This window comes from Bos javanicus, chromosome 2 (genome assembly GCF_032452875.1).
Source record: "Bos javanicus breed banteng chromosome 2, ARS-OSU_banteng_1.0, whole genome shotgun sequence".
NCBI classification, from domain to species: domain Eukaryota; kingdom Metazoa; phylum Chordata; class Mammalia; order Artiodactyla; family Bovidae; genus Bos; species Bos javanicus.
Window position 1 is genome coordinate 106,282,146 of NC_083869.1, and position 25,373 is coordinate 106,307,518.

The 25,373-nt window shown below is 51.3% G+C and overlaps 1 protein-coding gene across 2 annotated transcripts; it reads left to right on the forward strand.

Annotated features, from left to right (window-relative positions):
* Positions 1-1,036: 1,036 nt before the first annotated feature.
* Positions 1,037-24,688, forward strand: RUFY4 (RUN and FYVE domain containing 4). 2 transcript variants are annotated; one of them, XM_061384547.1, is made up of 12 exons: positions 1,037-2,141; positions 3,315-3,466; positions 3,571-3,677; positions 5,291-5,416; positions 5,764-5,870; positions 6,151-6,294; positions 6,746-6,815; positions 8,000-8,647; positions 9,376-9,482; positions 16,409-16,555; positions 21,727-21,837; positions 22,391-24,688. In XM_061384547.1, the coding sequence occupies exons 2-12, from the start codon at positions 3,421-3,423 to the stop codon at positions 22,491-22,493; spliced, it is 1,716 nt and encodes a 571-aa protein (XP_061240531.1). In that variant the 5' UTR covers positions 1,037-2,141; positions 3,315-3,420; the 3' UTR covers positions 22,494-24,688. The 2 variants fall into 2 exon arrangements, with proteins under 2 accessions (XP_061240531.1, XP_061240542.1); XM_061384558.1 differs by having other exon boundaries at positions 3,378-3,466.
* Positions 24,689-25,373: the final 685 nt, after the last annotated feature.

The window sequence follows — 25,373 nt, forward strand, 5'->3', positions numbered from 1 at the left end:
AACCCCATACAGCAAATGAAACTTAGGAGGCTGCAGCCTTCACAGCCCCCAAACAGGGAGGTAGGCTGGGATTGTGCAGGAAGCCTATAGCAAGGTTGTCTAGTCCCAGGTGAGTCCAAGTATCCCTCCTCCTCCTTGGAGAAATCCAATGCCCACACCTACACCAAGCTTTCTAGTTCAGGGGACAGAGGCCTCATCCAGAACAGACACCTGCCTCCCTATGCCGGCCTATTCCCACCCACCTGGGTCAGCTTCCCACTTGCAAGGCTCTAAGGCTTACCCAGAACAGAGAGTGCAGAGGTGAGGGTCCAGCTCCCCCACCATCTTCAAGTCAGTCCTGGCTCTAACCAGACCCTCCCTGACTCAGAAGGCCCCCTCCCTCCTGACTATGGAGCCCTGGTCAGAGACAACAGTCCAGCTACGGGTGGGGACACACAGTCAACTGCTGGACTAGCTTGGGGAAAATTCATTCTTTCAGTGCCTTTCCCAGCAAGCCCAGCCCTGCCTCCCTTGCATGGCGCCTAAAATCTCACCTGAACTATTTGCCCTTTTAAGGGTCAGGTCCTACATCACCCTTCTCTCAGGGTCACAAGACAGCCAGATGAGACCTAACACGCTGCCCTTCACCTGGTCCGGGCTCCAGCGCGCCCTGACCCATGTTGGGTGCTTTCCCTGCGAGGCTCTTTACCTGTCTCAGGTGAACCAGGCTGTGCCTGCCACCTACCCGCACAGCGCCCTACCTGAAGCAGCAGCCGTCTGCTCTGGGCTCGGACTGAGCCCGGGGGCTCTCGGTCCTCCCACGGCGCGGGGGCCGGGGGACTCCCCGGGGGCTGGGGGCCGCAGGGGGGCCCGGGCTCCAGCGCCTCGCAGCACACCAAGCTCACCGTGCAGCCCATCCGGCCGGGCGCCCGCCCGCCCCTCACCCTGGCCACCGCTCGGCCCAGGGCGTCGGGAGGGGACCAGCGACTCCCCCAGCCCGTCCCCGCCCGGAGCCTCCTTGGCCCGCAGTGCCAGGAAGCGGGGGAGCGCGGGGCCGGGCGAGGGGCGGTGACACCGGCGCCCGGACGCAGCCAGTGAGGAGGGAGACCCGAGGGCGCGGTGGCGCGGGGAGGGGCGCGCGGGGTCTCGGGACCCGCCGGGAGAGAGACAGCGCCGGCGGGAGCGACGGGAGAGGCAGGAAGGAGATAAGGAGAGATAATGAGGGAGAGACGGGGACACGGGGGACGGAGAGGGGGGACGCAGCCTCTGCACGCGGGAGACCAAGTCCCGGAGAAGAAGAGACCGGCAGGAAGTCCCCACGGAAGGACGGAGCCAAGCTTGGGTACCGCGTGCGCGCCAGGGCTTACGCGCGGCTCCTAGGGCGGGGGTGGGTAAAGTGGGTTGTCCTCGCAGGGGCCTGCTGCTCTGTTCCCTGCGCTCAGTACTAGCTCCTGGGGACCCCACGGGGAAAAAACCCCAGCCTCAGAGAGGCAGAGCCATAGCCAGGGAGGGAGAGTCCCAGCCCACCTGGGCAATCCACCCAGCCCATTCCTGAATACAGCCTTTCACCAGTGCTTTCACTTTCGACCTTTCTCTGGTGATTCCCAGAACTGGGGAGATGGCACTGGTGATCAGCAGTCACGGGGAGACACGCAGTGGGACCCTTGTTCTCCTCTCCCCATCTGTACCACACTCCAACTGACAGTGAAGACCCGCGGTGATCATGGGGGCAGCATCATAGCCTCGTTGTGCCACCTGGTGGCGATAAGGAAGAAAGACAAGAGCAAGTGACCTTGACGAGAAGCGGATAGAACGTGCAAAGCAAGCACCTGCAAAGCAGCAGTTGCCTCTACTCTGGGTCCCCATCTCTGTTGGGCCAACTAGTGAATCTGCCCCTGGTCTGCCTAAGAGGAACCGTCTCCCATCTCAGGATCTGCCCCGGTGCCCTTGACCCTGCCTTTACCACTTCTTCCCTGTGTACAGTCTTCCGTTCCTCCTGCTCTGAGCAAAATTTCCCCTTAGTCCAGGGTGCTGGACTGGGCGTGAGTCACTTCCCAGGCAGCAAACCCTGAGAGAGGCTGTACAGAGCGCTCAGTCACAGATAACAGGCTGAGGCTGCAGTGCCCCAGCTTTCCATGCCCCAGAGAGCCAGGCCTTTCCAGGTGAGTAGCAAGGAGACCCCTGGGTCTCTGGGGGTGGCTGGAGAAAGAGAGTGATGCCAGAAGCAAGGGCAGAGGAATCCTGGATAGAGATGAGGAAGGGGAGGCGGTTCAGCTAGGTGTTTGTGGATTTCAGAGATCATCTGGGCTAAAAGGAGCTGCAGAGACCCTCCATCCAACCCCTTGGTCTACAGGTGGGGACATCCAGGCCCATGAAAGGTGAAGGATGTGCCCCAGGTCACACCGCAAGCTCACAACAGGGCCGGGTTGGAGGAGCAGGGCTCTTGACTCTCAGCACCGTGCTCCCTGAATACCATCCCCCGAGCCTCCCTCACCTTCCCTTCGTTTTGTTTTCCCTTCCCCTCCTCTGCATCCCAGCACTCCTTCACTCCCACTCACCCCCAAATTCCAGCCACCACAGTGTGGGAGGCTGGACACCTGGCTTTCCCACCCTGTGCCTGTCTCAGGCTCAAAGAATAAGCTCATGGGCCCTAGGGGCCACGTCATTCCTCTCTGAGCCCCAGGATCCACTGTGTGTGGGGAAGACAGGCTGAGATTCCCTGGGCAGAGAGCAGCAGGGTTAAAGCCCTGCTCCTCACACCCCACACCCCAGCATTCTAGCCCACCCCCCACTCTGGGGCCTTGCCTTGCTTCTGCCTCCTGCCTCCTTTTCCTCAAAAAACACACATTTTCCGCTCGGCTGGGGCCCAGGAAAGGATGAATGTGTGTCCCAAGGATGATGACTGTTCGGGCAAGGCCCCCTCTGGGGAATAGGGCCTCACCCCCTCAGCCCAGCATCCACATGGCTGGCACACATGAGCCCTTAGGACTGCTCACAGCCAGTCAGGGTTGAGAGCATGCACCCTGCAGGCACAGGGACCTGAGTTCAAATTCTAGTTTCATCCCTTAGAGTTTGGTAACTTTGGATAGAACACCCTCTCTGAGCCCCCCTCTCCTCGTATACAATGGAGTTAATAACCTCCCAGGGTTACTGTGGGGACTGAATGAGACAAGGGTATCAGGCAAGGGCACAGAACTTGCCTCCCAGGAACAGCTCCCTGGGGCGTGGGGGAACCCCACCATCCTCCTCCTGCCTTGCCTCTCATGAAGGAGCTGGGGTTTTCTCCTACCAGTGGACTCGCCGGGTGACCCCAGAGATGTCACATTGTTCTTTAGGCTCTGATTCTTCCTTTGTATAAGAAGAGTGCTGGGCAGCTTTAACCTGAGGCTCCTTCCCAGGCCGGTATTCTAGACCATAAGGAATCACGTCCTTCAGATACTCATGGCCAAAGAAGGGGCTGTCCTCAAGATGACCAGGGACCTGAAAGGTGAGAGTGTCCAGAGAGAGCTCTGGGACGGCACTTGGGGAGAGGTGAGGGGTCTCGGAGCCCCACTCCTCTCTGAGGTCTGACGTCCACCGTCCTCCCCACAGCTGCTGTCTCTGCCATCCTTCAAGGCTACGGGGCTGGGCAGCAGCCGGTGACAGACACCAGTGCTGAGCTGCACAGACTCTGTGGCTGCCTGGAGCTTCTGCTGCAGGTAGGTCCTCCCCTCCCTGTCTCTCCCATCTCTCCAGGTCCCAATAACCAGTAACAGAAAGGGTTTTCCCAGGCGCTGAAGGAAGAGCCCCTGCCACTCTGTGTTACCACACACTACCTCGTCTCTGTGACTGTGTGTGCACACTCAGTTGTGTCTGACTCTTTGCGACCCCAAGGACTGTAGCCCACCAGGCTCCTCTGTCGATGGGATTCTCCAGGCAAGAATACTGGAGTGGGTTACCATTTCCGACCCAGGGATCGAACCCATGTCTCTTGCATTGCAGGCAGATTCTTTACTATTGAGCCACTGGGGCCTCCTCTCTGTCAATCAACAAATCCTTCTGGACATCTCACCTCACTTTTGGAGGGAAGTGAACCAGAGCAGAGCTAGGGTAGGGTTGGGTGGGGCTGGAGGCAGCCTCCTGGTCTAAAGACCAAGGTTTCAGAGGCATGGATGTCCCTGGGCTGGCCATCCTCACTGCTGGTTACAGCCTCAATCATCAGTAGCACTAGCTTTTATTGAGCACCTATTATGTGGCCAGCTAAACCTTTTATATGTTCACCTTGTTTAATTTGGGCTTCCCTGGATGGCTCAGATGGTAAAGAATCTGCCTACAGTACAGGAAACCCAGGTTCAATCCCTGGGTCAGAAAGATCCCCTAGAGAAGGGAATGGCAACCCAGACCAGTATTCTTGTCTGGAGAATTCCATGGACAGAGGAGCCTGGCGGGCTACAGTCCATAGGGTTGCAAAGAGTCAGACACGACTGAGCAACTTCACTTTCTTTCTTGTTTAATTTTTCTTTCCTGTGGTGCTTGATGACCAGCCCATGCCCAACCCCCCACACACATCCCCTTCCTACTACTCTATGTGCGTGTAGATGTGTGTGGTGTGAGTGTGCATGTATGTGTGAGGTTTGTTTGTGTGTGGTGTATGTTGTGTGCCTAGGTGGTCTCCTGCCAGTCTGCCCTTCAGGTGCTGCACGCCAGTCACACTGGCCTCTTCCTAAAGCACAGCAGGAAAGCACCTGCCTCAGGGCCTTTGCACCTGCCGTTCCCTCTGCCTAGAATGCTCCTCATCCAGAAATTTGGATAGCACATTTTCCTTCAGATCTGGACTTGAATAAAACCTCCTCAGTGAGGCTTTCTTGAGCCACCCTAATCTACATTTTTAACACACACCACACATGCACATCACACACTCACACACCCCACACACATCTTACACATGCATGCACACGCCACACACTTTCCATTCCCTTTCTCCACCTTATTTTTTCTCCTTATCAGTCAGTGCAATCTAATGTACTATCTGTTTTGCTTATTCACTTTGTTCATTGCTGTATCCCCAAGGCTTAAAATGGGGCCCAGAACATAGTAAGTACTCAATAAGTATTTCTGAGATGAATGAATGAATGAGAACACCAAAGGCTCTGAAAGATTGAGCAGCTTACTCCTGATCACACAGCCAGCTAGGGCAGACCAGGACGCTAAGCTGGCTCTGTCTGCACTAGCCCTTTCCCTGCCATCACATGACCACTCAGCACGCTTGATGGCAGAGCGGGTTCTGGCAGGAAGCATTTCCACACTTTCCTTTCCCTCTTCTTGCTCCCAGTTTGACCAGAAAGAGCAGAAGAGCTTCCTGAGGCCTCGGAAAGACTATTGGGACTTCCTCTGTGCGGCCCTGTGGCAGCAGCGGGGGGACACGGAGCCAGTCCGCTTCGTCCACTCACTGGACAAGGTATCCAGGGCCGGGTGGCAGGGAGGCTAGCCTTGGCATGGTGGGGTCCTGCCCCTAGGCCCTTGACAAAGATGGCTCATGGGCTGGAGGGGACACAGGCCTGCCCAAGGTCCCCCTTGTCACCCATTCCTGCTCCACTGGCCATAGGAGCCCTCCCCTGGTCCCCACCTGTTATTAGCCCCTCCCTCAGCACCCCTCTCCACTCCCTTTCCTCCCACAGCCTTGAGTCCCAGGACACCCTTTCTCATCAACCATTCAGTCATTCCATCTTCTCTCCCTCTGTCCCGGTTGAGTTCCCTCTGTCCTAACACCTCCATCTGCCCAACTTGTCCCCTATGCACTCTCAGTTGAAGACTCCACTGGGGAAAGGCCGGGCCTTCATCCGCTTCTGCCTTGCCCACGGACAACTGGCCGAGTCCCTGCAGCTCTGCCTCCTGAACCCAGAGTTTACCAGGTGGGTAAGAGCCTCTTTACCCCAAAAAGGATGATTTGATATCAAGGACAAATAAAGGAAGGGTTGTAAAGGGAAAGTCAAGGAAGAAAGGGCAGAGGGGGAGCTTAGAGCCCCAGTCCTGGTAGCATCATGATGCTTGGGCCTCCTGGTCCCCAAGGGCCATAACCCTGTTCTGCAGAACCATCCCAATATAGTGTGCAATGGAAGTGGATTCTCTGAGGTCGGGGGTGGCAATAGCACCAGAACCAAAGGCCAAGGGCATGGGTCATTGTTAACACAGGGAGTGGTATGGCCCCCGGAGCCCTCTGGTGTGCCCTGAACTCCGGGAAGACATCCTGGACTCCCTCTATGCTCTCAACGGGATGACCTTCGACTTGGACCTGCAGCGGCCAGACTTGGATGGGGCCTGGCCCATGTTCTCAGAGTGAGTGGGGGCAGCATGGAGGGGAGCTTCTTTTCAATGCCTGCTCCTAGTACCACCACCCTCCCAAACTAACCCTAAGCCCTCAGTCCCTAGCCCCATCTTTTCCTCCCTCCTTTATTGCTCCCTGAAATCCCTGTTCTCCACCTCCCTAGACTTCTGTCTTCCAAGTGTCATCTTAGGATGTCCCATGATGCTTCATTAAAGAGTTGCTGGATTGTTGGGGTAGATGGTTAGAAGGATGAATGGATGTTGGGATGGAATGGAAGGATGGATGGAGGATGGGATGCATGTGTAGATGGACAGAAGGAATGCATGCATCAGGGTGGAAAGGCAGGAACGCGGGAAGGTGGGGGGATGAATGGGTGGCTGGAAAGATGGGGTGTCCTGCATCCGAGGACCAAGACCACTGCTGGAGAGAGACCCAGCTTCTCCCTGCTTCTTTCACTTTCAGGTCCCACTGCTCCAATTCCAGCCGGACCCGGGGAAGAAGACCCAGAAAGACCAGAGAGTCCCCAAAGGAGGTGCCTCTTCCCAACCTTCACTCTAGTTGCCTCTTCTCTATCTCTGTTGGGACCCCCAGGTTGAAAAGTAACTGAGCCCTGACCCAGCTAGACAAAGACGGAGAGGCCAACAGGCGGACCTCGGGAGCCACAGTAGCATAAGCTTATATTCCTCAGGTGGTGAGGGTATCTACCAGGGAAAGAAAGGAACCACTGGCAGCACCTGCAGGCACCGCTGGGGGCCCTGGGGAGCAGGGAAGGCTGGGGAGGGTGACTGGAAGCTTATAGAAAACAGCCCAGGGAAACCACCTCTGCTGGACCGTTTGCAAACATGTCAATTCAATTCAGAGAGTGACGAAAGAGCCAAAGTGCCTGCTTCGTATCCCAGCTCCATCCCTTACTAACTATAGTCCTTGGCACAAAACTTGTCCTGCCTCACAGCGTGGGGGTGGGGGTTGTGACGATGCATCAGCCCAGGTGCAGCGCAGGGCAAGGCTCCTGGTACATGCCCACTCATTAGGCAGTAGCTTGTGGTTCTCATCCTTCCATGGGCTCGCTTTTCACCACCACCCCGCCAGCTTCCAGGACCGGGGTGCAGATTCTATAGCTCAGTCTCGGACCTTAAGGAGTTCCAGATCTTTAGGGAGATAGACCCTAAAGGAACACATTGCAACACAAGTTAAAGGTAGTGACCAGACACACCTAGGAACATGGGAGTGCCAGGAAGGCTTCTTGACAGAGGTGACTCTTAGGGGCTGTTGGTCTATTTAAGCCTTCACCACAACCCTGTAAGGAGATAGTATTCCCATTTTACAGATCAGAAAAAGGAAACACAGAGAAGTCAAGTTTGGGGGGAGGGGGGAGATCAGAGGAGAGTGGTGGGAAGGACTTAGTGGAAATCAGATAGATGCAGAAGATGAAGGTAAAGGAGGGAGGAGGGTGCAGACTGGAGGTGAGGAAGGAGAGGGCGTTGAGAAGCACCATTGCTCCCAGATGAGATGAAAGCCCAGGCCTTGGGTCACCTGAGGTTGTCAACACTCAGATTCCTGGGCCCTACCCCAAATATCCTGAATCAGGCTTCTAGTGGGAGGACACAGGAATTCATATATTTAGCAAACACACTAGATTAGGGCTGTGGCTTCTCCCATGCACCAGGATGGTGAGCTGGTGCTGAGAGTGATGATGGAGTCGGGGCTTCTTTGCAGATATCAGCCACATATGGGAACTCCACAGAAGTCCACCTGGAGGAGCCACACACAAGCCAAGCCAGCTGTCTGCAAGATGCACCCAGGAAAGACGGGTTGGCTGGACTTCCCAGGTCCCAGCAACACAGGCATCATCCCCACTTTTTGGAAAAGAAGAAGGAGGATCCCAGGAGCCTTGGGTGCCCCCCAAGCATGTGGGAACTAGATGGGGAGGAGTTTCAGCAAGACCAGGAGAAAGGAGTTCCAAGGACAGAGATCTGCCTGGAGGACTCAACACCTACCATCCAGGGACAGGGGGAGGGAGCCAGAGAGACCCTGAAGGAGGTGGTAGGGTCAGAGGCTGAGGGCAAGGGAGCTTTGCTGGGTGTGGAGGGCCAGAGGACAACAAAGGGGACTCATGAAGGGGAAGCAGAGAGGAGTCATATCCATAGATTGCTGACCTCCAGCCCCAAAGGGACAATAGGGGATGTAGTGTCATGGGGCAAGCATGATGGGAAGGTGCCTAGTATCCCAGGGGAGCTCTGGATCCTTCAGGGCCTGGGAACCAAGGAAGACTCCACCTCAGAGAAGCCTCAAGAGCAGACAGGAGTGACCAGTGTGACCAGGAGGGAGGAACAAGCAGAGATGGCCTTGCAGGATGTCGTCAAGGTGAGAACAGTCGAGCTCTGTACTTGTCTCTGCTCCCCGCTCTAACCTGCCCCATAGGCAGGTGTCTTCAAGGGTGGCCCTGGGCCCTTCCAGCCCATAGACTAATTTGTATTGGTCCACACAGAACCATTATGATCTGAGGATACCATTTGAAGTTCTTTGGTTCATCGCATGAAGATCATGCATTCTTCAGTTTATCACAATCCCCACATCTCCCTATTGCCTCACACCAGGCCCACATTGTTCATCCATGCTACCTGCCCAGCCCTGTAGGCATCTGAGTTTGCAATCCCTTCCCAAAAGTTCTTCAGGGCAGTTGCTTGTCCTCAAGGTCCATAACCCTCTTTATTGGCAGATTTCTTCCCAATATCTAAGTTCTGCTGTTGCAGGCCCCACCCACCTTGTTGCCCCTGTGGCTGCGTCTCCTCGAGGTCACCCAAATTGTTTTCAAGCCTTCCTCTAGCATCCTCCCTAGGCAGAGGCTTCCAGATGCTTGCTGCCAGTGACTTGGATTTTTTAGTGAAGGAAGAAATCATGGCTCCAGGCTCATCCAGGGGCACAGCCAGGCACCACAGCTCCCAGGGCTCTCCCCAGTCCTGCGCTCCACCCAAGAGCTGTTTCACATGACCTGGGGTCTCATGGGAGTGTTTGCCAGGTCAAGTCCCGGGCTGGGGGCTCTGCCCTCCTCCTTCACCTTCCATTTCCTTTCACCCTGTCCCTGCCTTCAGAGCCTCAGATATGGGCTGCAGAAAACCCAGGAGCAAGCCCAGCACCAGGAGCAGATGCTGAAGGAGCAGGAAGGGGAGCTGAAGGCACTGCAGGAGCAGCTCAGCAGGTAACCTGGGCAACCAACATCACAGCCAGGTGTGGGAGCCAGGGGGCAGGAGGCTCGCATTCACGGTCACGCCAGGAAGCATCTTCTGAGCACCTCCCGTGTACCAGGCCTTGCCAGGGCACAACTTCGGGGTGCCGAGGTATACAGAACACTATTCCTGCTATCCCTTGCCAGCCCCCTCCTCGCTGGCCTCCCTAAGTAGCCCCAGGAGAGCTCTATGGGTCCCTCCCTTCCTGCACTCACCTTTGCCACTTGCTGCTGCCTCTTCATCGTTCCCCTCTCTCTTTTCCATCCACAAAGCACCCCCGCCCCACCACATTCCTGCCCCACTCTCTGTCTCCCTCTTTCCCTCTGTTTGCCTCTCCTTTTCCTGTTCCCTGTTGTACAATCTCTCTTTCACCCTCTTGATCATCGTAATCATAACTATCATCACGGAGCACGTACAGCCCTGGCATTCTTCCAGGTGCTTGCTCCTAGCAACCTCAGGAGACCAGTCCTTCAAGAACCCCCGTTTTATAGATGAGGAGGCTAAGGCTCCAAGATGCTACACAACTCACCCAACATCAGCTAGTTAGTAGAGGAGCTGAGATCCAGACCCTGCAGCTGACTCCAGAAGCAATGGGCTAAAGGCCACTCCTCAGCCAGTACCCGCTATGCCTGTGTATCAGTCCCCCCATCTCTCCCTCTCTCAGCAACCAGCACATTCATCTTCCCATCATCACTCCACCTCAGGGGTCCAAAGTACACGTTTGTCTCTGCTTTCTCCCTCAGCCTTTCATTTTCTTAGGTTCTTGGTCACAATTTATTTTTAAATTATGACACCACACGAAGTTCATCCTAGGTCTGACTCAGTCTCACCATGTGTCTCTCCCTTGGTGTCTGTGTGCCTCAGTCTGCCCGCCGGCCTTGCCTCTCCCACGTGGCTGACACCTGCCCTAAACCAGGGGAGCCTGCGTAGCTGTGATTCAGAGTGAATCACAGAGCCATCTACTGACTGCTTAACAGGCGCAAAGAGGCCTGGGACCCAGGAGCCAAGCCCAAAAGGCCCCCTGGGACTCCTACCGCTAGATGCTCAGCTGAGTCCCATGTTCTTTTTCAGCAAAGTATCCCATGATTCAGACCCTAAGTGAGTGCGGGGGCCTTGCCCACCCAAGACCATCTCTGGGGACCAAGACAGGCTGCAGGGAGAAGCTGGGAGGCTCTGGGAAGACCACCCAGCCCCAGTTGCTCCCTGGAGCTGGGTGAGCCCCTGTCTCACAGCCCCCTGTCCTGAGCCCATTATCCCATCCATCACCCAGTCATTCCACAAACACTACTTGCCCACTCTGTGCCAGGCCTGTTCTATGTGCTATGGTAGTTATGATTATGATGGTCAAGAGGGTGGAAGAGAGATTGTGCAACAGGGAACTGGAAAATGAGAGGCAAACAGGAAAAGAGAGACAGAGAAAGAGAAGACACTTTCAAGGATAAAACGCAAAATCCCGGCCCTTGTGGAGCTTACACGCCAGTGGGAGAGGCAGTTAATAAATACAAGCAATAAAATACACAGGATGTCAGATTGTGATGAGTTCTAAGAAGAAAAAAATTAAAGCAGGAGAGAGGAATGGGAAGTAACAGGGCTGATACTTTAAAAGGAGGTGGCCTCACCAGGGGAGGCCTCCCTGGAAAGGTGAAGTTTGAGTTAAGACCTGAAGGAAGGGAAAAGGAGTCATTTGCATATGTGATAGAAGAATGTTCCAGGCAGGGGGAACGGCAGGAGCAAAGGCTCTGTGGTGGGAACGGGCATGGCATCAGGAGTGCCACTATAGCCCCAGTGGCGGGAAAGAGAGAGAGGATGTAGGAAAAGGTCAGGTGGGTCATGGGAAACCCTAGTGGGTCATCAGAGGACCTTGGCTTTGGCGTGACTTTGAATCACTGAGTCTCCTGAGCAGAGGAGGGACATGATGTAACTCTGCTTATGAAAAATATATTTCTCTGCATTTAAAAAACAATTCAGGGGTTTTTAGTGTATTCACAAAGTTGTGCATCCACAGTCAATTTTAGAATATTTTCATCACCCCAAAGAGAAACCTGGTACTCATTAGCAGACACTGCCCAACCCCCCTCCTCCGCCTCCTAGCCCTGGGCAAGCACTAATCTGCCCTCTGTCTGCATGGGTGTGCCTGTTTCAGGCTGGCCTGTGTTTTCGAAGATTCACGCCCCTGGACCCATGGAGCTAGTCTACCGGGGAACCAAGCTGGAAGCAGGGAGACCGATAAGGAAGGGGAACTGGGATGTACTAGGGGCAATGAGGGTACAGGGAGCAGCTGGATCCTGAAGTCAGGCTCAAGGGACTGGATGTGGGGTGAGAGAGAAAGACGGAGTCGAGAATGACTCCAGGCCTTCGGCCTGACTAACTGGAAAGCTAGAGTCAGTGTGTGGAGGAGCAGGCTGGCGGGGACAGCTCAGGTGTTGGGTTTGGAGCCTGCCAAGTTCGAGACCCCTGTAAGACACCAAGTGGAGCTTTGGATGGGTGGTTGAGTGGAGTGGAGGAGAGAGGGTGGGCTAGAGGACCCACTGGAGAACCACTGGAATGAGGGTGGCGAGTAACAGAAGCTTCGGAGGCCAGGACAAAAATGTGCCCCTCTGCCTCCTGGAAGCCAGGAACTTAGACCCCACACCCCTCGGAAAGGAGCCGTGGGCTTCGAGCTGGTGACAGTGTGTCACCAACTGTGAGAAGAGCCATGGGGCCCAGGCAGAGAGTGAACAATGTTCACTCTGCCTCTGTTGTGGCCACAGGTGGGGAGGGCACAGCAGGGAACAGGACAGGCACGTCTACTCTCAGAGGCCTGCAGAGACAGACGACAGATCAACAAACAGAAATACAATTTTAGATAGTCATGGGCCCTGCAGGGGCCAGAGAGAGAGGAGAATCATCTAGAATTGGAGTCAGGGAAGCGCTCTCTGAGGAGGTGGCTTTTGAGCAGAAATTCCAACCACAGGCAAAGCTGGACCAGGCAGGTGTCTCGAGAGGAGCCTTTCAAGCAGGAGGACAGGCAGGTGCAAAGGCCCAGGAGATGTGAGCTTGGGGACAAGCAGGCGTGTGGCTAGAGCAGAGGCCTCCACGTGCTCTAGAAGCAGAGTCATGAACAGAAATGTCTCATGGTCTGACTTGGGTTTCTGAAGGATAGCTCTGGCTCTGGTGGGGAGAACGGACTCAGGATGGGCAGGGTGCAGAGCCCCAGGCTATACGCACAGGGGAGATGCAGCAGGTCCCAGAGCAGAACAACCCAGGGCTATAAAAACACACCTGGGCTTTCCATACCCGCTTCCTGGCTTTCTGACTGTGTGGCCCTGGGTCCCTCTTCTGCCTTAGGTCCCTGATTTGCAAAAAGGAGATGGTTGCCTCTCTTCCAGGTCAGATGCTCTGTGAGATCTTCTTTCTAAGCAGATCTGCCCCCGGGTTAACCTCAAAGCAGAAGGGATTAGGACAGGTACGAGTGGAAGGTCTTCAGATGGGGAACTAGATAAATATCCCTTCTCCCCAACTTGGGTGGCAGCACTGAGCTCCCCAGAGGCTGCCGCAGGACCGTCAGGATCCATCCCACTCTCCTACCTGCTGTCCACTCAGCCCTGATGCCACAAACCACTGGTGACCAGGGCCCTGCATGCATGCAAGTATGGGGAGGCGAGTGATTAGAGCTGGGCAGGCCTGCTCTCAGATTTCTGCTCCCTCCACTTATCAAGTTGTGTGACCCTAGGCAAGTGTTACTACCTCTCTAAAGGTCTGTTTTCTTTCCTATAAAGTGATGATCATATCACCTGTCCCACAAATTTGTGGAAGTTCAATGAAACAAGGCTATAAAGCACTAAGCTCAGTGCCAGGCACATAGTAGATTCTCAATAGACTTTAATTCCCTCCGGGTTGAAAGAGGACACCTCCTGCCCTAGGAGTGTCGGTGGTGCTGGTGGTTTAGTCTCTTAAGTCGTGTTCAACTCTCGTGACCCCGTGGACTGTAGCCTGCCAGGCTTCTCTGTCCATAGGATTCTTCAGGCAACAATACTGGAGTGGGTTGCCATTTCCTTCTCCAGGGGATCTTTCCCACTCAGGAATCAAACCCAGGTCTCCTGCCTAGCAGGCAGATTCTTTACCAACTGAGCTATGAGGGAATCCCAGGAGTGTCTGTCACCCCCTTGAAAGTAAAAGTGAAAGTAACTCAGTCGTGTCCAACTCTTGTGACCTCATGGACTGTAGCCCACCAGACTCTTCTGTCCATGGGATTCTCCAGGCAAGAACACTGGAGTGGGTTGCCATTTCCTTCTCAAGGGGATCTTCCCGACCCAAGAATCAAACCTGATTCTCCTGCATTGCAGGCAGATTCTTTACAGACTGAGCTATGGAGGGAAGCCCTTAAATACTTAAAATGCTTCAGTGGTTTCCATGGCACTGAGATCAAAGTCCACTCCTCCTAGAGCACTGAGGACTCTGCCTGCCTCCCGCCTTGCCTCCTGCCTCCCCACCCCACCCCACCCCCTGTATTGGTTGGCCAAAAAGCTCATACAGGTTTTCCTATTACAGCTTATAAAAAACCCAAACAAACTTTTTGGCCAACCCAATAGTTTCACACGTCTTTCTTTCATTTCCTCAAATAAGCCAAGTTCTTCCCAACTTGCAGAACTTGGTATGTCCCTTTCTCTGGCTCTGCAAGGCTGCTTCCTTGTCTTTCAGATCTGCTTAAAGGTCACCCTGTCTAAGAAGACCTCCTGAGTGCTCCCTCAGCTCTGCGGCTCTGCCACTCCTTTGACGTTGTCACACACTTAATTATGTTATTGGTCCATCACTCATTTTAACCACTGCCCCAAACATGCTATAAGCTCCACCAAGAACCTTAGGCATTGCTGTATTCCTGGCACCTAACACAGTCATTGGCACACAGTAGGTGTTTAATTTCTTACTTGGAGAATCCCATGGTCAGAGGAGCCTGGTGGGTTCCAGTCTATAGAGTCACAAAGAGTTGGACACAACTGAAGTGACTTAATAACAGGTGCTTAATAAATGTTCCCTCTAACCCCAAAGACACTGACTAACCGCACTGGTCACATTAGGGCCTGCGCTGCTCACACCAGAGGCCCTGGGATCACTGGGCAAGTAACTTAGCTTACGAAAATGAAATCCTAATACTAAGAAATGAAGAGGCTGAGGACTCGAATGTTTGTTAAGTCACTCTTCCCTATGGCTGCAGGGACTGGCCTTTCTGGATTTCGGTGGCTAGCTGTTGTCTGTCTGATGTTATGGCTCACCCAGTTTTCCTCCCTGCAGCATGGTATGGCAGAAATTCTTAAATTAATAATTCAATTCATTGTCAAACCTCTTCCCCTAGGGGCATGGGTATACACACACAAACACACACACACACACACACATCCAGAGGTCATAGAACAGACACCACCATTACAACACCCACCTGTCTGAACAATAGAGTAAGAGGTAGGGGCCTGGAGCTAGGACCCTTTTATTTCCAGTCCATTAGATTTCTTAGAAACTTCTAGGAAGCCACTAAGACAAAAGGAAAAGGCAAGAATAGAACTGAGGAGTTTCCAAGCCCAAACTGAAACAGAAATTTAAGAAAGCCATATGTTTAATATGACTTTTTTTTTAATTGAAAAGACAATCTAATGCAATTTTTCAAAATATTTTAAAGCCAAAAAGTCACTTCAAATCCTGCATCACTTACTGCTTTCCCCAAACACCGCAGTTGTTTTCAGCTGGCACTGCCCATCCAGCCTGGGCTCCCAGGCATCCGCTACCCCCCAGAGACCAGCCAGGATTGTGAGCATGCCTTTCCAGAAAATGGTATTTTAAAATGAAAATGTTAGAGAGAGAAAGAAGGAAAACAATTGAAAATATTGGCTCGTTCTCTCTAGAGGAACATGCAAGGCTAGACCCTGTGTTCGTTGCTCTGATCGGTTGATGAGTCATCTGTAGGTGTCAGCTCACACAGTGCTTTTTTGGTGGGATGTGTGTGTTGGGTGATGAGTGTATGTGGTGTGTCATAGGAGTTATTGGTGTGTGATGTGTTGTGAGTATGTGTGAAGTGTGTGCGTGTTGTGTGGGGTGTGTGTGTACATGTTATGTGCATGTGTGTGATGTATGTTGTGATGTGCAAGTTTAAGTGTGTGATGTGTTGTATGGTGAGTGTGTATGTCTAGTGGGGGTGTGGTATCGGTACATGTGATGTGTGTGGTATATGTGTAGTGTGTGTGTGCTGTGTTGTAAGTGTGTGGTGTATGTGTGTGTGGCATCTAGTGTGGTGTGTGCGCCTGTATGTGTGGTAAATGTGTGTTGTATGTGGTATGTGTGGGGTGTTGTGTATGGGGTGTGTGTGTGTAGTGTGTGCTATGTGTGTGTGGTGTCTAGTGTGGTGTGTGTGCCTGTATGCGTTGTGAATGTGTGTTATATGTGGTGTGTGTGTGTGCTCTGCTGTGAATGTATGGTGTGTGGTGTGTTATGCGGTGTGTGTATACAGTGTGTAGTGTGTGTGTACTATGTTGTAAGTATGTTCAGTGTGTGTGTGGTGTCTAGTGTGGTGTGTGTGCCTGTATGCGTTGAGATTGTGTGTCATATGTGGTGTGTGTGCGCTGTGTTGTGATTGTATGGTGTGTGGGGTGTTATGTGGTGTGTGTGTATAGTGTGCAGTGTGTGTGCTATGTTGTCAGTGTGTTCAGTATATGTGTGTGTAGTGTCTAGTGTAGTGTGTGTGCCTGTATGTGTTGTGGTTGCATGTTATATGTGGTGTCTGTGTGCAGTGTTGTCAATGTGTGGTGTGTGTGTGCACTTCAGCTGCGGGGGCACCACCAGCTTCCCGGGTGGGGCTCCAGTCACTCAGCCCGGCTCAGACACAGATGCTGCGCCATCCCCTCAGAACTCAGCCCTCCTCTGTGCCCAGGTGTCAGGAGGAGAGGGCCCGGCTGCAGGCGGAGCTGGAGCAGAAGCAACGGGAGGCTGAAAGGAAGGACGCCGTGTATGAGGAGGAGCTTGGCGGGCAGCGGGACCTGGTCCGAGCCATGAAGAGTCGGGTGCTGGAGCTGATTCAGTAAGGGCGGGACCCCGGGCTGGGGTGCAGGAGAGGGCGTGGTATCAGGCATGCCCTCTGGACCTTTGTGTACACCAATTCATCTCCTTCTTTCAGCCACCTCTGCTGTTATCCCCATGCCACAGATGAGAAAACTGAGGGTCAGAGAGGCTGACTTGGCCACCAAGGAAGCACAGCATACAAATTGCATAGAGTCCTCTGCCTCTAAGGCAAGCCCCCCTCCAACCCCCACAAACACACACAACAACCAAGGTTAGGAGAAGGGAAAGGAGCCCAGAGGTTAACTGGGAGATAATCTCATGTCCTATACCTGCCTGCCTGCCGGACTTCCTCAGACCGCTGGGCCTGTGGCCTGTCCTGGGTCAGCTGCCCTGGGTTCCAGAGGCTGAGCTCACCAGGATTCATCCCAAACCACTAAACTCGCTGAAGGATAGGAGGAAATGCATAAAACCTGCTATCTACCCTTCGGTCCAGTGAGGAGATAATTTCCAGATACACAGTGCTCTCTCACCTCGTTCAGAAAATACGAGACTGCTGGACTCAGGTTCCCTTAGAACTGGAAGGCTGCTGAGGGGTCACCTAGAAATAAATCCTCTTGCACAAAATCCAAGTGATTAAAGGTGAGACAAGGGAGAGGTCAGCCAGGAAAGAAAGAAGAATTTAAGGAATAATCTCCCCTGAGGATCTGTCAACTGGGAAGAAGCTAATAAAAAATTAGCTATATATCTCACAAAAGAATTTAAGGTGGCTAACAATAAGACAGAGAGACAGAGGGAGGGAGATACACACACACACACACACACACACACACATATATATATATATATATACACACATACACACATATATATATATACACATATGATTGTTAAAGAAAAATAGAAGATTTCCTGAAAGATGAAAAAGATACTCCTGAAGTATCAGGTTTAAAACTTAACTCTGAACATCTTGGTAGCAGGATGAAAAAGAGAAATGCAGAAAGTTTCACCATCCATTCAAAGGAGCAATACCAGTTCACCAAGAGAGACAAATGTTTTTCCTAGTGCTAAAGAAATTAATCACAAGGTCTCAAACCACATAGTACAATGTCCCTCCCAGAAGCATTATGGAAGACATGGCCCTAAGCCAAAAAAAAAGGAGTGTGGAGCAAGAAGTTTGACTTCTGTGTCAAAATGGTAGACTGACCACATGTTAGTTAGTTCAGTCACTCAGTCGTGTCCGACTCTTTGTGACCCCATGGGCTGCAGCATGCCAGGCCTCCCTGTCCATCACCAACTCCCAGAGTTTACTCAAACTCCTGTCCATTGAGTCAGTGATGCCATCCAACCATCTCATCCTCTGTCATCCCCTTCTTCTCCCGCCTTCAATCTTTTCCCAGCAGCAGGGTCTTTTCAAATGAGTCAGCTCTTCACATCAGGTGACCACACATTATCCAGCCTCTATCCTGAGATCTCACTAGAATGACTGTAAAGGAATAAAACAGAGAGAAAGTTGGAGGAGCCAACCACAAGTGAGAGATAAGAGCTAATTTCAAGAAGCCAGAAAATAGATGGAGAAGTGGATACTGAATTTGGCCCAAGTTAGTACTCCAGGGCCCAGAGACACCGAGAACACAGATGGCAGAAGGGAGATGAGGGGCAGAAACCGGGAAAATGTACTGATAAAGTCATTAGGAAGAGCAGTGTACAGCCTGCTCTGTACAGCTGTGCGGTGTACAATGTACAGTACTTTCTGCCTGCCTCCCCAACTACAGAACATCTAAGAGTGAGGGGTCTATCATCAGGCAAATAAGTAAAAGTTGATGTGGCAGGTAGCTCCCTGCCCAATCTGCCCTAAAGTGAGGCTACTAGTCAGCCATCCCCATCTATGCCCTGGAGCCCTAACAGCTTGTATCACCTCTTTCTTAAACATGAAATGACAACCGAGGACCCCAGACATTTGGCGAGAGCCTAGAAAATAAAGGGGAGTGACAAAGATACACAGACAAAAAAGGTCCATCGTCCATGAAGCTATGAAAAGCAACCATCAAAAGATGAGAAACATTCTCGGAAATTAAAAATATGATTACTGACATGTTTGAATTCACTCGGATTGGAAAAGAAAGATGAGGCAGTCTCTCAGAAAATATAATGAAAGCGCAGATAAATGAAGACATGAGAGAAATAGAAACACAGAGAATCAATCCAGGAGTTCTGATAACTTCTCCAACTGACAGGAGTTCCAAAGAAGGAGAGAATAAAAAGGAGGTGATTTTCCAATAAAAATATGAGATGCTTTTCCAGTTCTGATGGGAGTTGTTCTTCAGATTTAAAGATTTCACTGAGCAACCAGCATAATAAAGGAAAGGGGCAGGGTAACCCACGTCTAGATACATCATTGTGAAATTTCATTAAAACAAAGATGAGGAGAATATCCTAAAAGACAGGTCCACTTGTAAAAGAAATAGAACCCAACAAATTTTAAGGGTTCAGTGACGTAGCGGTCAATGGTTAAGACTCAATGGTGTAATGCTTTCAGGTTCTAAGAAAAACTGGCTTTTGCCCTCGAATTCTACATCCAGTCAAACTATGGAGCAAGTGGGGAGGTGGTGGAGGAAAGACATTTTTCAGATAGACAGGTTACATAAAATTCACCTCCCACACAGACTTTCTTCGGAAGTTAATTAAGGATGTGCTCCAGAGAAACAAGGAAGTAAGCTAAGAAAGGAGAAGATGTGAAACTCAGGAATAGTGGCTCTAGCCCATGAGGAAAGGAAAGGGAATTCCCAAGATGACAAGTGGGCAGCAAACCCAAGAAGTAGTCAGTTCAGACTACAGGAGAAGTATGGAGGGCCCAGGAGGGAGGTCTCAGGAGAGAAAAAGCTTCAGTAGAGTATCTGAGATGATGAAGAAGGGGGTGGGTGCGGATTAGGCCATGTTAAATGCAAGTCATGCAAGGAGCAAAGAAAAGTAGTAAGAAAGTTCCAGAAAAACAAAAAATTTCCAAGAAAGGGAATATCACAGAACACAGCTCCAGGTGATGCAATATGCTTATGTACTGTCTAATAATGTAAATACTGCTCATTGATTATTTTCAATGTTAGAATCAATCTAAAGGTAAATCACAGAAAACAATTATAATTATAGAACAAACATAAATGTTACTTGGAGAAGGCAACGGCACCCCACTCCGGTACTCTTGCCTGGAAAATCCCATGGACGGAGGAGCCTGGTAGGCTGCAGTCCATGGGGTCACTAAGAGTCGGACACAACTGAGCAACTTCACTTTCACTTTTCACTTTCATGTGCTGGAGAAGGAAATGGCAACCCACTCCAGTTCCCAGGGACAGGGGAGCCTGGTGGGCTACTGTCTATGGGGTCGCACAGAGTCGGGCATGACTGAAGTGACTTAGCAGCAGCAGCAGCAAATGTTACTACCTAAACAATGTCAAGTATATAATAGGATCCAACAGGAATACCTGTGAAGATGGAAATGTTCTGCATTTGCCCAGTCCAGTATGATAGCTACTAGTCCCATGTAGCAACTGAGTATCTCAAATGTTGACTGATGCAACTGAGAAAATGAAGTTTTAACTTTATTTGACTTTAAGTTAAATAAACACCTGATATCATGTGTATGTGGAATCTAAAAAATACAACAAACTAGTAAATAAAAAAAAAGAAGCAGACTGACAGCCATAGAGAACACACTAGTGGTTACCAGTGAAGAAAGGAAAGGAGGGAGGGGCAATATAAGGGACTTTTTAAGGAAGTTATTATGAGGTTATCGTGTGTGTGAAACTTTTGAAAATTCTAAAGTACTGTAGAATTTAAAGTATCTTTCATTCAATAAGCATAATAATAAGATAAAAAGTTAAACATATACCTAAATATCCACATATGGCTAATGGCTACCATATTGGATGTTGCAGGAGTAGATGACAAATTAGGAGGTGGAGAAGGAGGCGCGCTGAAGAGAAGGGATGCTGACACCACCTTATTACAGAATGGCAGTCGTATTATGCTGTCTATGGTTAATAGAATGAGTGAGAAATAAATGTGTGGGTATATTCTATAAAATTCCAGTAGTAACCAATAAAGGAACAAAAAATGGAGATAAAATTGCATTGAGAGGAAAGAGGAGTTAGTAACGATGGTAATAAGTAAGCTGTATCCTGTGATATCAAGGAGTTCTATGAAAGATACTCTCGATAAATCAAGGTGGAAGAATATGAGCGTATTACTTGAATATGGAAGTAATATCAAGGAAAAAAAACCTAAAGGATGTAAGAAGTGATTTGCCACTGAGAATGGGAAGGAGGCATATCGATTTCCTTTTGATATAATTCCTTCTGGACTGTTCAGTGTTTAAATCATGCCTGTGCGTGTCATTTTGGTAAAAATTTTAAGCAACCCACATTCCTAAACATTCTTCAAAAAAAAAAAAAAAAACCAGTGAGGATAGTTTTGGGGGAGCATGAACATACCTAACTACAAGGCAGTTTGTACTGAGTGTCAAATAAAAATAATGGGCATTATATGCTATAGGAAGCTCCCTGGGGGGCTTCCAGGATCAGGGAGCATTTCTTAGAGGAGGTGGGATATGAACAGATTCTTAAATAATGGGTCAAGATTATGTTGGGTGAAGGGAGCCTGGGTGTCATCGTCCATCTTCCCAGAAAAACTGGAGACTCGCTGATCTCTAATGTGCGTGTCTCTCACTGTCTCTTCATCTGTCTGTGTCTTTCTCCCTCACTACATCTCTTTCTTGGTCTCTCCATCCTGCTCCCTGTCTGTGACTCTGTCCCTGTCTGTCTCTGCATTTTCCCCCTGTGTCTTTCTCTCTCCCTCCACATTATCTCCCTGTCTCCCTCTCTGGGAGTCTGTCTCCCTCTCCAACTCCCTGACTTTCTTTCTCTCTCTCTCTGAGTGCCTGTATCTCTTTCCCTCCTTGTCTTCCTCTCCATTTCTGGCTCTCTGTCTTTCTGCTCTGCCGTTTCTCCTCTCTTTTTGTCTCTCTATGTGTATATCTCTGTGTGACTGCCTCTATTTTTCCCTGTCTCTCCCTCTTCTTTGTCTCTGTGTATCTGTTTCTGTCTCTCCATCTGTGTATCTCCATCTTTCTCTCTTCCTCTATCATCTTCTTCTTCCTCTCTCTGTCTGTGTGCGTCCCCACCTCCACTTGCCCATCAGAGAGAAGGATATTCTGTGGCAGAAAGTCCAGCATCTCTCGTCCATGGCCCCGGGATGCTGCGTCGTCTGCAGCAAGATCTTTGGCCGGTTGTCTCGGCGGTACCCATGCAGGTAATGGGTGGGGTACAGCGTCCTTCCTTTGGGACAGCCCAGTTTCCACCAGCCCACAGCCCCGTGCCCACTCCAGAGAGGGAGGGGCACAGGAACTAGGCATTTGTGAAAGGCCACTTGAAGCTGGCCACTCATTTTCCCCAATACTTGGCAGAGACATGAGCAAGAACTGTAGAAAGGGGGCAGACAAGGAAGGGCCTCTGCAAGAAGGGACTGGGTGACCCTTCCAGGAGCTGACTGATGAATCGACCAGCTAATCTCATCTGGGAAGAGAGTTCCTGTCCAAAGCAAGCTGCTCTCCCCACCTTGCCCTGGGAACACGGTGAGAGGGCAGACAGCAAGAGAAAGGACAGTGGGCCATCAGGAGAACCTGCCACTTGGAGGACCCTGGAAGGGTGGGGCACCGGGACACCTTTTAGGAAAGAGAAGGCCTCCTGAGATAGATCCAGGGCCGTCCAGCCAGAAGATGAGAAATGCAGAGACAGACACAAAGATGCTTGAACTTCATGACCCATCCCCCGTATGCACCCACTCTTCTGCCTCTGCTCCCCAGGCTCTGTGGAGGCCTGGTTTGCCATGCCTGCTCTGTGGATTACAAGAAGAGAGAGCGCCACTGCCCACCCTGCTCCCAGAGGAGAGACGCCCAGGTTCTCTGACCGAGACCCGTCCAGGACTGGCTGCTGCATCCCACGCGACCCCTCCCCTTGGCCCTTGGTGGCCCTCTGGTCCGACCAGTCCTGCCGTCTAAGGCAGGCAGCACTTGAGTGGACAGACCGTCGTGTGGAAGGTGGAAGGAGCCGGGGTGGCAGTCAGGAGAGGGGTTCTGACCCTGCATCTCCCACTGATGAGCTGGGTGACTTTGGCAGAGCTGTCAGGCTTTTCTCGTAAGGTGAGAGAGTGGGCTGCATCTTGGTCTAAAGTCCCTTCAGGCTCAGAATGTCTTGTCCAAGAATAAGACCTGGTGGCCTGGGTGTTTCCCTTCCACACTCATTCCTCAGTCAGCCCACCCTTCACAACACAGGGGAGCTTCCTGTCTGGAGTCTGCTTGGGGGTCTATGTAGTATTTTATTTTTAACAACTTTCTTCAGGTACTATTAACATATAATACACTTTATATAAAATCTGATGAGTTTTGACTTTAATATACACCCTGAAGCCATCACTGTATTCAAAATAACAGACGCATCATCCATCAGCCCCAGTTTCCTTGTGCCCTTTGTCATCTCTACCCCGACCCTCTCTCCATCCCCAGGCAACTACTTAATCACTTTCTGTCACTAGAGACTAGTTTGCATTTTCTAAAATTTTGTACAAAAAGAATCATACAGAATACACTCTTTATTATCTGCCTTCTTTCACTCAGCATAATTCAGTTCAGTTCAGTTCAGTCGCTCAGTCGTGTCCGACTCTTTGGGACCCCATGAACCGCAGCATGCCAGGCCTCCCTGTCCATCACCAACTCCCAGAGTCCACCCAAACCCATGTCCATCGAGTCGGTAATGCCATCCAACCATCTCATCCTCTGTTGTCCCCTTCTCCTCCTGCCCTCAATCTTTCCCAGCATCAGGGTCTTTTCAAATGAGTCAGCTCTTCACATCAGGTGGCCAAAGTATTGGAGTTTCAGCTTCAACATCAGTCCTTCCAATGAACATCCAGGACTGATCTCCTTTAGGATAGACTGGTCGGATCTCCTTGCAGTCCAAGGGACGCTCAAGAGTCTTCTCCAACACCACAGTTCAAAAGCATAGTTATTTTGTCATAAAATACTGCTGAGTAGTATTTCACTGCATGGATATACTGAATTAGTTTACACATTCAGCTGTTGCTGATACTTGGGTTGTTTCCAATTTGAGGTTATTACAAGTAAGTTTCTTCTCATCACCTGTGTACATATATTTGTGTAGAGATATGCCTTTATTCCTCTTGGGTAAATACCTAGGCATGAAATGACAAGGTATGGTAGGTACATGTTTAAGAAATGGCAGAGTTATTTCCCAAAGAGATTATATTAATATGTCACATCTTCTCACTGACAGGGTGCAGGAGTACCAGTTACTCCCCAAAGCATCTGGTTTGGTGGGTTTGAGGGGAGGCTTGAGGCTCTCTGCCCTTTCCTTCCAACCACTACGGTGATTTGGTGGGTCCAAGTTCTGAGCACTTCAGAAGAAGGGGCTGAGTCTAGGTGACTTTCTCTACAGTGCTTACACAGCTAGACTTCAGTACTAAAGACAGTTGATGAGGACTCTTGTAGCTCCATGGTATGAGATGATATCCCCCGACTGCTCAAGAAGTCTCACCCAAATTATGGTTACTCAGTAGGAGTTCCCTGGTGGCTCAAACAGTAAAGAATCCAACAGTAAAGAACCAGCTTCGACCCCTGGGTCAGGAAGATGCCCTGGAGAAGGGAATGGCAACACACTCCAGCCTTCTTGCCTAGAGAACCCAATGGACAGAGGAGCCTGGTGGGCTACAGTCCACGAGGCCGCAAAGAGTCTGACATGACTGAGCAACTAAGCACGCACACAGTGGTCATCCAGTTATGGTACTTCTGAGAATGCGGTTTCAGAAGAGGTGTGGACCCCATTCTGTGGCTAGGTGATTAGCTGCCTACTTGGGCTATAGGGCAGACTTCACAGCCTCAAAGAGGCATGCTACTCCTGGCCCCTCTGCCTCAAGCAGACTGCCAAAGCCTCTGCAGTGGTTGGGCAACTCTGTGGCTCTGACCAGAGCCTGCAGACCGCCTCTTGGGGTCAGGGCCGCCCAGATTGCATCCCATTACCATCTCAGGGAGGAAGAATTTTGCAACAGCAGTTCCTGCCCTGGAGAGCTGGTGAGAACTTCTCCTTAACAAAGGCAGCAGGGAGGTTGAAGCGGGGTGGGGGTGGGGCGCGGTGGCGGGGTCGGGGTGCAGGGAATAGAGGGAGTGAGGGGCAGAGCTGGGGCTATGGGAGCAAACAAGGCAATAGAATCATCCCTGCCCTAAAGGACAGTGGTCCCTTCCTGGAGGCTAGACTTACTCAGACACATTTATTAGGGCCGGTTCTTATTACAGCAGAAGACATCATATTCTAGTAGGACCTCCAGCGGGAAGCTCAGACCTACCTGATGAACTGATGGGGGGAGGGAACCCAGAAGAAGCCTATGCTCTAAGAGGAAGCAAGATGCTCTGGGAAGAGAACTCAGGAGGAAATCAGGGGCCAGGTACAGAGGAGCTTGACTGTCTCCCCTTATTTGGGAGCGATGGAAGGGCAATGTTGAAGACCAGCCTCTAGCTCAACACTGCCCCCCAAAGAGTCCCACCAAGTCCAACAGAGAGCACAGAAGCTCCACAAAGATGTTGGGAAGCTTGTTAGACCCTGGGGACCCTCCAGCCAAAGGTTCCACAAGGGTCACCATAGTCCATCCCAGAGCATGGCACTGCGAGGGCACCAGTCCACCAGAAAAGAGCCCAGGGCACAGGTCTAGCCCAGTAGCACCAGAGGCACACCTAGGGGATGCCTCCAACAGATTCCCCCATATTTCTGGGGAGCAGTCTA